We start from the raw sequence: 13,429 nt of genomic DNA, 5'->3' as shown, positions 1-13,429 counted from the left end.
AGTGCTGTGTTTTCTATTATTTCACACGTTTTCTATTCTCATCCTCACCCAAGTCTCTGGCCACAGCATACTGGACCAGTCGATACCCCCCTTTTCTAAAGCATAGCTATACGGAGGTTATCAAGGTAGAGTTACTCTCTAGAATCCTTTCTTCTTTCTTCTTGGGAAGGTATCTTTCCTGGCACCTACCTGATGCAGCTCGTTTGTTCTACATAAGTGGCCTGTTTTATTTATTATTGTATCTAACGAAGGTTTCAGCTGGCAATGAATGCACTTGCCCAAGAATAACATTGGGGAAAAATGGTAATACAGATAAATATGCTGCTATAGAATAAACCAAGCCCAGTAACAAAAGTGTTCTTGCCTTCCTGTGATCCCTTTGCTAAGCCAGACCTGATCTTGCTCCTCTTTCTCCATCTACCACATCTTCTCATAAGCTTTCATCCACTTCATTCTTGGTTAGAAGAATGTAACCCATAGGGGTGATTAGCCACTAAGAGTATTTTACAATAATCCCCAAAAGATTGTACTAAGACACATCGTGTTTCCTTGTCTATGTATCTCCCTAACATCTTCAGTAATATGACTCACAAACCTTCTAAATTCCCTTCATGTAATAAATGGGCAAAGTGGTACCATCTGGCTTTATCCCAAGCATACATTACTTTGTTTGATGTCCCTGTTGTAGGCTTCCTCAGTATATATGCCTAGGTTACAGCAAGAACACCAGAGGCAGCGTAATTTTGCTTTCTTTCTCACTCCACTCACACAAAGGAAAATTGTGAGACACATTCAGACCCTATATGTACAACACACTTATCTGGAAAAGGTTGGGGAGTCAATTACTCAGTTCATTGGCCCGGCTGATGAATCTAGTGTTCACAATCTTAGTCTTCTATTGCCAAAAGTTCCAGAGAAGGGTAGTTGAAATGCCATCCCATGCTTACAAGCCTTTGGCATCTACACAGCATAATCTGAATTAAACATGAGCTGGCTTTCCAGAAGGCAAAATCTAATCTACTTTCTACTTGGCAATTTGAGAAAGTTTATACAGTATGTTTTAACATTTTTAAATAGAAACAAAGAACTTTCAAAGTTAAGGTTTATTAAAGTGTTTTTATTAGCAAATTTTCACTGGAAAGTTCAGGGTGTGCTAATAGAGCAGGCACATGGGCTTCAGTGTTTGGTGTATGACATTCAGCAGAATTGCACTTCCTTGTTATGGCTCGGCTACAATACTCTGAATTTTCAGAGCAAGATTCATGGCCAGCCTCTACTGTAACATTTTCTAAACATTTCCACTCATTTTGATTCTTTGCTTCTATCCCTGGAGCAGTGCGGGACAAACCCTGGACACCCTCCATTTGAGCTTGCTTGTTTGGCTTCGATGCAGAAGTTTTATTTTCATTCCCATTCACTTCAGTGATTCTTTCGTCCCCTTTGGCTCTGTAGTTACTACACAGCCCTTTTTGATTGTTAGATATCCTTTGTTCTGTTTCACAGAGAGGTTTCATGAGCAATCCAGAACTTTTGCAGAGAAAGGAGGATGAACCCACTTCCTCTGGAAAAATTACCGAGTTCTCTTCAGCGTTTGGAAGACTGTGGGATTGAAAATGTGGCGCTGAGTGGAGAAAAACATTTGGGGGGAGAGAACTTTGAAGCAAGGGTCTTTGGAACCTGCCTTGTAGACAGCTGCAGTGGAGAACATGCTGGACAGTATTCATACAACCATCAGAAGAATGAAGCAAGGCACTGATGGGAACTAGGGAACTCTGGACCTGCATGTTCCCAGATGAAGGAGAGCAGCGATAGCATGATGTTTCATTTCTGTGTTGATGTGAACGAGGACTGCATTTCATGTCTGTAGGCTGCTGTGGCTCTGAACAATGACATTGCTCATTTTCACTCAACAAATGGCAAGTAGGGTCCTGCTCACCCAAAGATGACATTGTGGAACCTGCTTCACTTTTAATGTTTACATTCAGTTCCGTGTTGTATGTTGAGTGGAGAAGAGGGTGTGGGCTTGACAGCCTGCCATTGAAGAGCTCAGGGCAGATGTGTGTTTCTTCATAGGTTCTTTTCTCTAATGCATTATCCTTGCTGGTGTGGCATGCTAATAGCTCTAACTCATGGTGCTCATGTTCTCCCTCTACATTTGCTTTTTGAGCACTTGAATCAAACTGGTATTTATTGACAGATTGAGTTTTATTTTGCTCTCCATCTCCTTGGCCTCCTGACAATGCCTGGGAAAAAGCACCACACTGCAGTCTTTTGGGCAGAGGAATCTGGCCAAATGTCCCTCGGGGTCCCAGGCAACGGCACATACACTGGAAAAAGAAGGTTGCAAAAGCCCAACTAATGCACATTATAAGCATCATGAAGGTGCCAAGCTGCGTGTAGGCTAAAACTGTGGAAGGCATCATCATTGCTCCCGCTACAAATGTAGTCAGTGCAGCCATAGCAATGGCTGAGCCCATGCGGCTTAGAGAAAATATGACTTTCCCTTCTTGGTCAGGATCTGGAGCCAAGCGGTAAGCAACGCCATAGTGGACAGCAAAGTCCACAGATAAGCCAACCGCCACAGAAATGGTAACAGACTCCAAGACATTTAGTTCCCAACCCAGCAGAACCAGGGATCCAACTGTGACAAAAATAGTTCCAGCTATCGAGACTATTGCATAGAGGCTTATTATTATATTCCATGTGGTAAGCAGCATTACACTGAATGCAACAGTGACAGAAAGACCCATGGCAATTAAAGTACCATCAGAGAGACTGTCCTGGAGATCATAAAACTCTAGATTACTCACAAACCAGCCACTACTTAAACCTTCTGGAGCAGAAATGAGCTCCTCTGAAATCCAGGTGTCCACCTCTTGATAGAACTTATGCATCTTCTCATATGCCAGGGTGAAAAGGTAGGTACTTTGGAACTCCAGCACCACTGCTCTGATGGTATCGTTTATATCAAAGCGAGGGCCGGGAGTTTTGCTATCTAAATGATAGCCTGTGCTTCTTTCCAGTTCCATGATGGCCCTCTTGATGCATAACTCAAAGACCTCCTGCTTGTAGGGGAAGCTCCAGTGGCTACAGCAGGGATAAAGAGCTGGCTCATCACAGTCCTGATTTTCCATCCACTGCTTAAATGTCTCAATAAAACAGCTTGTGAAGTCTTGCTCTTCTGTTTGATAATAAAACGTCTGATTCCTCAGTTTCTGGCAAAACTTTAAAATCCAGAGCTGTGAATCTGGGCTTGCAATATTGAAAGTGCTATCTAGCTTCAGCTTGCCTTTGCTTTTAGGATTTAAGGGATCCCCGTTATCCTCAGGAGAGACCCCCCAGATAATAGTGATGGGCATGTGAAGCTCCTCCCCATGATGGACCCGTTCAAACATGAAAAGCTTCTTGAACTCAGCATCATAGCGCTCAAAAGGATGGGAAGACCGGAACACTTGAAACTCAGATAGTTCTAGGGAGGGGAGCTTCATCTTTGGATTTACACACACAATATATGCTCCCCCAACTGTTAAGGCTAGGAACCAGACCAACCAAATATAGCGAAACTTTATCACAATGCACGGCAACACCTTTTCAAAAAATATCCTAGACGTTTCTGAGATTGCAAAAAATACTTTACGGACCACTTGGCCCAGCACTGTCCAGCAGCTTTTGTTACTGTAAACTCTTGCCTGCGGCTTTACAAAGCAACTAAAAATATTGAGGAGATACCGTTCATGTAAGACAACAACTGCGGGCAACCATGTCACCATTAGGATGTAGTTCACTAAAATGGCAGTGCCAGCATAAACACCAAAACACCTGATTGCTGTAATATTGCTGACATAATTGGCATAGAAGGCAGCGGCGGTAGTAAAACTAGTAACAAACATGGAAAGAGCTGCATGTTGCAAGGTGATGCTCATGGTTTCCGAAGTGGCAGCGTGTGACTTGTCAAATTTTGTATAGTTCCACACGTCACACAAGACAAAAGCATCATCAGCTCCAATACCCACAAGAATAATCAGTGCAGTGAGGTTCATAAAGGGGAAAAACTCAAAATTAAATACAACCCGATAAAGAAAGTAGGAAACAATTAAGGAGCTAATGATTGCAAACATGGTCATCAGTGTGATAAACATGGACTTGGTATAGATGCACATCACTAACAGAACAATCACAATGGCTATAGCAGGATACACAGTATCCATTAATAGATAGTCTTGGAATAAGCTGTGCTTTATTCCAAACTCAATCCCTGTGACGATGGTGATTCCATCAGATGAGTTCCAGTTCTCAAAATTATCCAAATAGATATTCATCATACTGTCTCCCTTTTCAGTAGGTAGAAAAAGCATACTATATCTTAAAGCTGGTAAGCCATGGTCCATGGTCTTTGGGCTTAGAAAATCTTTGTCCACTACGTAGTGGAAGACCTGGTAAACAGCATTGTACTTGGTACATTTGCGTGGCACATTTGTACACTTGAGCTGGTCTTTCCTTCTGGCTGCCATATCCCAGCAATCTGGCCCCAGGGTCCCATTATAATAATATTTGGCACATGTACGGAGCAGCTTCAGAGTATGAGAAACATCTCTCTCTACTATTTTTTGACAGGATGATCTGTTATTTAAAATGGCAATATAATTGCCTAATGTCCAGCTGGGACAGCATGAAGCAGCAGTGGTCCTCTGGCAGAGATCCCCAAACTGAGCATGGGATCGTATCTGTGGAAAGAAGAAGATGGAGTTATAACTGAGTACCAATGTGCAACGTTAAATGATCATTTTAACATGGCTGCTAGCCACAAAGGCCACAAAACAATGTTTCTGCTGCCCTAATATTTGGGGTTTCCAACAGAAGCATTTGAGTGATGTGGTATCAATACTTAATAATTTTGCAAATAGGGAGTTCTGTCTTTCTTGTAGGCACGTTTATTTATTTATGAAACTCACGGATTGTGACTTTGGGTGGCCAGTATGGATTAAAAACAGAAAAAAAGATAAACAATGAACATAAACACTGCAAAAGAAAAAGAAAAACAACACCACACCCATAAGTTCAACAACCCAAACCATTTATTGGACAGGCTCACCCAATGTCCTGGCCCAGTTTCCAGGGGAAAACAAATTTGGAAAGGCTTACAGAGGCTTTCCAAAATGAATTTGTCATTAATTGAAGACTACCTGTACTAAGAAAAAGGCAATACACTTAGCTAGGTTTAGATCACTTCTTGAAATCACAAGGCGAAAACACTGAAAAGGAACAGTATTTTTTCCTGCAACGTTGAGTCACAGTGAACAAAAAAAAAGGCACACCAACTAATTATGCTTATCCAAGTGCAAGCTTCATTGGGGGTCAAACCTATCCTCAAAAGCAGAAGCTTCATTTTATCTTAAGAAGAAAAATCAGACTTTGACCTTTAGCGGGCAAAACCGATCATCGTTTCTACTATACAAAAATCAAGAACAGGCTATAAAGCTTCCAGGCTGCCTGGAAGCTGGGCTCACAGCTTATGTGAAATGTGTACTTGTCAAACTCCAGAAGACAATTCTGACCAACCTGCCCAAATTATAGTGAATACGCAAGGAAACCTCTCAGCCTTTGAGGTGGGCTTTCGTACCATTTTCTTTTCCCAAACTTGCAGGGAGGGGCACTAGAGAAGTTCTTCTGCCTAGTTAAACAACTCCTCCATTTGTCTCTAGCGTTAAGTACTCTAGTGTCAGTACAGTCAGTAGTGTCTGTACCCAGGTCAATAGGTTGAGTGTCAAATGGGACTTCTCTGCTGAACTAGAGATCTTCAAACACAGCAAGAAGTAGACTTGTACACCATTTCCCACTTGTCCTTTACTAAGGCAGACACCACAGGACCTTGCTGTGACCAACTCATGAGCACTAAAATGTGTACAACAATGAGAGAAAGAAATATGGCTTGAATAGACATGAAAAGGAGAAGAATATTCCTATATAAATCTCACAAACAGCTTCATTTAGAAGGCTGCAGCATTCCATTAATTAGGCTGACATTAATGTATTTTAATGGGCTCCTGCATTTATTGGCCAAATTTCCCTTCTTGATTGGAATACACAGTGAAAAGCCAATACTTCACAAAAACTACTAGCAGTTTTAATTGTACTGACTGAGTTATACATCTGCTTAAGCATCCCTAAGCCAGGTATATTTCAACAAGTTCACTGCAAAGCTTACGTCTTAGGTGCAATCCTTTTATAGCATGTGCGTACATACATAAACAGGATTTAGAACTCTGCCTGGATGTTATAAAAGATTTAGAATGACCTTCATATTGTTAAACAAATTTAGAACAAGAAATGACCTCACATTCCAAGAAGAAAAGGATAAGTCACTTTTGATTGTTTCCAGATAAAAATACAATTCAATCAAACTTAGAGGACAAATTGAGCAACTTAATAAAAACAAATTATTAGAATACCATCTCTTTATTTTTCATGGCAGAAGTCAGATTTATCAAAGAAAATGCAGCATGTAAGCCTTGTAGGGTCACCCAGACAAAATGAGAGCAAAAGATGATTATGTGTTTCAATTATTCAAGTTCAGGTTGAAATTATGCTTTATTTGCTATTCTTCAGCACATTAGAGGCTGTCCATCTTTGCTGCTAAAGTCACCTTCACTGAAGATAAAGATGGATTAGCTATTCATACTTGGAAGACCAGACTTAGCCTGCAACTTATCAAATGCCTTCTAAAAACAGTCTTTGGGAAAGATGGCCAGCCCTTTCAAAGGGCCAGGGTCTATTTTATTGCTTGATCAAAAAGCATTTTGACAAGCTAGGCTAGAAGTATCAGCAGGATGTTTTCCACTTGTCTGGGAACATCTAAAGAAAACACAGCACTTTTATTATTTGGAAATGTTTTTCAGATTTCTTATCCATTCCACATGGATTTGCTTAGCAAGAAAAACTTGTGTACCGCAGAGGGCTTTGAGGGTGTATCTAGAGCACATATTCTTCTCATATGTGAATTATGCACCCATATCCCCTAAAATCCTCTCAATGTTTTCCTGTAAGTGTATCAGAAGAGAAGATTCATTCTACAAATATCTATAGTGGAGGATTGGATTATTGAACTGATGGAGCTGGCCCAAGTGGCCAAGTTAACAGTGCTGATAAGAAAAAATAATGTTTCTGGATTTGTTTCTACTTGGCAATCTCTTTTAGACTACTTGCTTATGTCAGAAAAAAATGAAGCTTTGATTTTGTGCTTTAATGATTAAATGGTTTGTTTTGATAGAAATAATGTTACTAAGGTTTAACTAATGGTAAGAGATTATATTTGTAAATGTATTCATATCTCTATTGGAGAAGGTTGGAAGTCACTTTCTGTTTCTGTTCTCTGTTTTGCACTTTTATAGGTTTTTTTCTTTTTTCTTTAGTCCTATACTCTCTTTTCTATATTCTATATTTCGTATTTTAATTATATCTGAAAATTAATAAAGTTTGGAAGAGAAGATTCGTAATGGCAGGTAGCCCATCTTTCTAGGAGGCCTTTGTCCACCACTTATTCTGTTGCCCTTCGGATGTGTTGGACTATGCTCCTGTTGTCCCCAACCTGAAAAGATACTAAATTGGGGAGGTGGTTTAAATATTAGGTAATATGCAATTCCTTAGCTATGCTGTATATGGCACTACCATTAAGCCTATATGGGTGCCATATGTGAATCAGTTACAGGCTACATGCTTAAATACAAGAAAACCAGATGGCTCAAGTTGATATAGCATGCCCAAGACAATTTGTGCTTAAATGTTACACAGCTGGCAATGCAATTTATTGTTTTTTCTCTCTTATGGTCATGCTGGGAATGCATAATCAAAATTCCCTTTAAAACACATAATGGAGGAAAGAGCCAAACCCTGAAAGTAGACTTAAAGTTGAAACTATCAAACCATTACAGCAGTTCAACTTGCTTTGACTGGAATAGACAGCAGTGACTTCAGTACAAAAGAACTCAAACCTCTGTAAGAGTATGCAGTGGAAGGAGATATGGACAGCTGCCAAGCAGACAGTCTCCTAATAAAGACTAAAGACTAACGAAGACATACATTTCTCATTATTGTGCAAATGGCACCAGTTAAAAAATCACAGGTTTGCAGTGCAGAGCAGTTTTCTAAACACAACACCCAGTCAAAGACACCATAACACTTCAATATGATTTAAACAATACAGAAAAGATAATAAACAAAATTAAGTGAGCCTTTTAGAACCATACATTTTTCTAAAAGGAAGCCATGTATTTTCATATCTTGGTAATACTGCTACTTTACACAGAGATAAATCACCTTAACAGCTGTCACCTGGGATAAAAACATTCCTTTTATTGTAGAGTTATCCAGTTGAGATCCTTCTGGAACCTTTATTAAAAATCACAATAACAATCAATATTTTTAAGTATCTCCAAAGTGATTGTCTGTGTATATATCTTATTTCAAAAGTAGAATGGTAAGAAGGAGCTGAGAACATTTTAAGAACAGCATTTTAATTAACTTACACTGTTATCAATGATTGTGAAAAAAGACTTGACTGAACACAGCCAACCAATCTGTAAACTCATGGCTGGATTATGCAAACTCTATGACAAATAAAAATTATAAGTCTTTGATCTAAGAGACTCATTAAATCAAATTTTTAGCCATTGATTCCTGCATCTAGACTCATGAAATAAAGTATTCATCACCTCTCTAACATATTAATTGGCTTCTCTTCTTGCACTGTCAACAATGAATTCAGTAATACATAATCATCTTTTTTCTCTTCCCCACCAATTCTGCCAACATCACTATAGCCTAAACTGCTTGCTGAGATTATCAAACAGGGGCTCCAACACTTGCCAAAGCATACTAGTCACTGTGCTCCCAAGGAGTGACAAACTCACGTATCATCCCAAATACATACAAGTGAACGTTGGCCTTTCACTTTCACACAGACCCTGCATCCGTTAAGGTCCATTAGTTAAAACCAGACTTTAGTCTCAAGTGTGGGCAAAGTTAACATCTACCAATGGAAGAACAACTCATGAAGACCCCAAAGCGGCCTGTTACTTTTTACATTCTGGTTTCTTAGGGGAATAAAAAAAAAGCTGCAACTATTTGGATGATGGAAAACATTATCTCCTGCTCAGAACCAATCAATCAAGACCAGAGTGTCTTTTTCATTCCTGTGTGCAAAGAAAACTTTCCTTTCTCAGAGCATGGATGCATATCTGGGTATGTTTGTATGCACATCAATTACTATACATATGTGTGAGTTCCCTATTACCAACCATTTAGATGTAGCCAATCAGCAACAGAATCACACCAGTTTATGCTGATGACCTCCTTTAAAAGGCAAAGAAATGCTTTCTGGCTGAGTTTGGGGAGAAGAGATGACAAGGGAGAGAGGAGTGAAGTCCTGCTCTGAAAATCTGAACTAATTCCTGTTCCTACATCAGCACTGCTGAAAACAAACTCTGAAGAACCTAACCAAAAAGAAACAGATGGCATTGTTAGGACTGAAAGGGGTGGGCAAAGAAGTATCAGGCAGTACCATTACATGCTTGCCAACAGCTTACTCTGTAGCATGTCAACAGCTGAACAATGATTAAGACAAGAGAGCAACATTTCAAATGTAGGTAAAGGTAAAGGTTTCCCTTGACGTAAAGTCCAGTCGTGTCCGACTCTAGGGGGCGGTGCTCATCTCCGTTTCTAAGCCTTAGAGCCAGCGTTGTCCGTAGACACTTCCGGGTCATGTGGCCAGCATGACGACACGGAACGCCGTTACCTTCCCGCCGAAGCGGTACCTATTGATCTACTCACATTTGCATGTTTTCAAACTGCTAGGTGAGCAGGATCTGGGACGAGCAACGGGAGCTCAGCCCGTCACGCGGTTTCGAACCGCCGACCTTCCGATCGGCAGCTCAGCGGTTTAACCCGCAGCACCACCGCGTCCCTATTTCAAATGTACATTCCTCTATATTAAAGTTAATACTTTTACCTACCCTCATATTATCCACACTGCACATTGACTTTATGGCAGGTAAATTCCACAAGTCATCTCCATTTGCTGATGTAAATACCACTCGGGAGTAACGATCACCTGAAATTGAGGTTGATATATTGTGAGGGTCACAGATATCATAGAACTCTGAAATTAATGGAACTCAGTGCAGCAGAAAAGACAGAAGGGTGTGCCACAGGACCGTGGAGTAGTAACCATCTCTTAGCCTAATGTAACTTGTAGGATTATTGTAAAGCTAAAATGGAGAGGGAGCATCATGATTACCCCCTAGCTGAAACTATCTTTCTAAAACATTCTCTGCACTTTAACAAGAGAATGAATGCATATAAATACAATAGCAGCTCGGTTTTTTTAAAGAATATATCATTTTTATTAGGTTGTTTTTAGAAACAATGAATAAGCCCCCTGTTTATTTCCAACAACAAAGAGCCATGTTGTTTCTTTCAATACTCCAAACATTATAAAAGAAAGTGGAAATCTATCATTTTTGTCCCACTTATGATTAAAAAAAAGGAAAGGCAAAGGATCTTAGGGTTGGAAGAGCCATTTAGGCCAACCCATGCTTGGTGCAGGAATCCAAAGTAAAGTGTCCCCAGCAGACGGTTGTCTAATGCCATTAATACGGTGACAATCTTAATACAGAAACGCATTTAGCTTAGTCCATATTAGGCAGCATTCCTTTTCTCAGTCAGAAAAGACCAATTTCTGGGAAATGAAAAACTGCAAATAAAAGCATGGCTGGCTGGGGAATTCTGGGAGTTGAAGTCCACACACCTTAAAGTTGCCAAGGTTGAGAAACACTGATGTATTCACTCAAATTTGTCATGCCTGCATATATAAAGCCAATTTTATTTTACAGCTGAAATATTGATCAACTCACTTGGAATGTCACAGAAAAAGCTGTCTTTCTGGAAATTCCAGCCAGCCTCCCTCTTCTCTCTTTCATAGTGATCATCAGACCATCTGTCATCCCGATGGCTATTGAGAACAATTTTTAAAAGTGATGATTAATTTCAAGTAGTCCTTTTTATTCCAACAATAAACATAGATTTAAAAAGTACTAAATCAGAGCAAAGCAACCAAACAAAATGCAGAGGGATGATTGAGGAGTTCTGTAAAGCTGTCACATTGGAGAAGCTTATCCTAAATCAAAGGATAAAAACACCAATGCAGGTTGCATCCAAACATACAATAAGACAGAGTAAGTAGCCGCTGGACTATTATAAAATTGCAATGGAAAAAGTTGACAATTACATAAGGAAAGTGGAAGCATTACAAAATGGCAAAGAACAGCGTAAAGGAGGATAACTGGAAGTTAAAAATAATAATAATGGCAATGTTAATTACCCATGCTTAAAAGTAATTAGAAATCATATAATAACACATAGTCACCCAAATCATGTAATATTACAGACAAAAAGACACAAAGTTGGTAGACTTTTGCCACTTAATTGTTTACCAGGGCTGTGCAATGCTTTAGATTTAATATTAACACAGGATCCCCTGCAACTTAACCTCACCCGTTTCCAGGATCATGTAGCTGGGAGTTGAATTAATTCTGGGAGTTGAAGTCCACGTGTCTTAAAGTTGCTAAGGTTGAGAAACACTGTGTAACTGTTTTAATTAGTCACAAACAGATGCTGCATTTTTGCTCCTGAACATTCCAAAGCACCCCTTCTGCATTTGAAACACTGCATCACCCTATTGTTAACTTGCAAATAAAAGAGCCAGATGTAAAATGCAAATGCTTTTTATTCTGTGGCAGGCAGGAAAAAAAGGTGTATTAAACATTTCTGTGTGCAAACACTTGGAGGACTGGGTATTTCAATAAGTGGCACATAGCACCAGTAGCAGATAACTTGATTGCAAGCCTTTACCTCTTAGCCTGCTCATCTGCATACTTAAATGGGTAGTTTGCTAAAGTTGCTTTGTAGCCTGTGTTTTTCACCATGTTATTCCAGGTGACCAGTCTCTGTCCAATAGCAGTTCCTCTTGGTTCAAAACCCTGCAGCAGAACATTGAAGAGCTTTTTTTAACACATGCCATTCTTGGACTTAACAGGCAGACAGAAATTAAAACTTAAGAATCTTATTAAAAAATACTTTTCCACAGATAACACTCAAACATTTAAGTTGCTTCATATTCTGATGCCAGGGTGACATGAGTTGAAACACAGGCTTCCACTACTTGACTTAGCCAACAACCCAATGTCACTAAGCATCACGATTTCCCAATTCCCATGAGCCAGTGACACCAAATGGAGAGAAGGAGCATAACCAAACACAAATGAAAAACATTAAGACAGCAATGTCAGGACAGAGCAATTTATGCTATTTATTAACTGTTTTCAGATAAATATGATAAGCTGTCTTATTAGTCAGTGGAGAATATACCTATACATGGCTAACAATGTCTTCCAAACAACATGGCTTGAAAATAATGAGTCACTTGTTTCTAGCTTACTGAGTCACCCAAACATAATACATAGAGGACTTCTGACCAACCGTATCATCATAAACAAACCACAGGAATGCTCTCTAGACAGAAATCATCCAGTATGCTGCATCTGGGCAACACAAAGCTCTGATGGATCATACCAAATGCCTAGTTAGTTCAACATCTTGTTTCCCACAGTGCCATTTCAGTTCCCATTAAAAGGACCTGAAAACAACAGCCTCCTTCTGCTGTTGTTCAGCAACTGCTATTCACAAAAAGGCTGCCTGATTCTAAAGTTTGCATGCATCCATCATGACTAATCAGTGACTGTGATCACATCTTGCTGCACTTGATTCTGCAGTTTATGTCTCATATAAAACAGTTCTTACTTTTATTTGCTCTGCATTTCCTATCATTCAGTTTACTTACATAAAGCTGGACTATTATAACAGGAGAGAAGAATTTCTTTCCTCTTTCTTTCTCCATATTGTGCACAGCCGTGCTCACAACTAGCATGTCATCTGCTATTCTTAAATACTCTTAAACAGGAAAATAATCGAGTGTAACTTTTTCTCATACTGGAACGTCTTAGCCTTCTGATCTGCGGGGGAAGCCATCATGCATACCGTATATGCGTAAAGACTATCCCATGTGCTAAGACCTTGCTTTAGGTGGGTTCCAGCTACAGGAAAGCCTCTGCTGAATAAGCAAAACCCCTTCTTTGTAAACACTTGTGATAGCACCCATTGATGTTTGGGCAAAGAGCTAAATCAGACATGCGGTGTCTTCGGCAGAACAATGTACTGTGGGCCTGTTCACCACTCACATAATGCCTGAATAGTACTACTGTTATCTAAATTAATCTTCTATTTATTGAGTTATTATTTAAGGTATCTGATGTTGCATATATTTCTATAGTAAATAAGCTCAAATCACACTTAGAGCTGTTGCTGGAAGAGGACTCTT

At 39.6% G+C, this 13,429-nt stretch overlaps 1 protein-coding gene across 1 annotated transcript in view; it reads right to left on the bottom strand.

The window, feature by feature from the left end:
• Window positions 1-1,096: 1,096 nt before the first annotated feature.
• Window positions 1,097-13,429, bottom strand: part of DISP1 (dispatched RND transporter family member 1) — a 73,315-nt gene continuing 60,982 nt past the window's right edge. Inside the window, exons 5-8 of the mRNA XM_063303990.1 lie at window positions 11,905-12,032; window positions 10,908-11,005; window positions 10,008-10,105; window positions 1,097-4,724 (exon numbers count right to left, since the gene is read on the bottom strand). Coding sequence (XP_063160060.1) covers window positions 1,107-4,724; window positions 10,008-10,105; window positions 10,908-11,005; window positions 11,905-12,032 — 3,942 coding nt within the window. The 3' untranslated portion in view covers window positions 1,097-1,106. The remainder of the gene's footprint in view (window positions 4,725-10,007; window positions 10,106-10,907; window positions 11,006-11,904; window positions 12,033-13,429) is intronic.

This window comes from Candoia aspera, chromosome 1 (assembly GCF_035149785.1).
Source record: "Candoia aspera isolate rCanAsp1 chromosome 1, rCanAsp1.hap2, whole genome shotgun sequence".
NCBI classification, from domain to species: domain Eukaryota; kingdom Metazoa; phylum Chordata; class Lepidosauria; order Squamata; family Boidae; genus Candoia; species Candoia aspera.
This window is presented reverse-complemented; position numbering and strand designations above follow the sequence as displayed.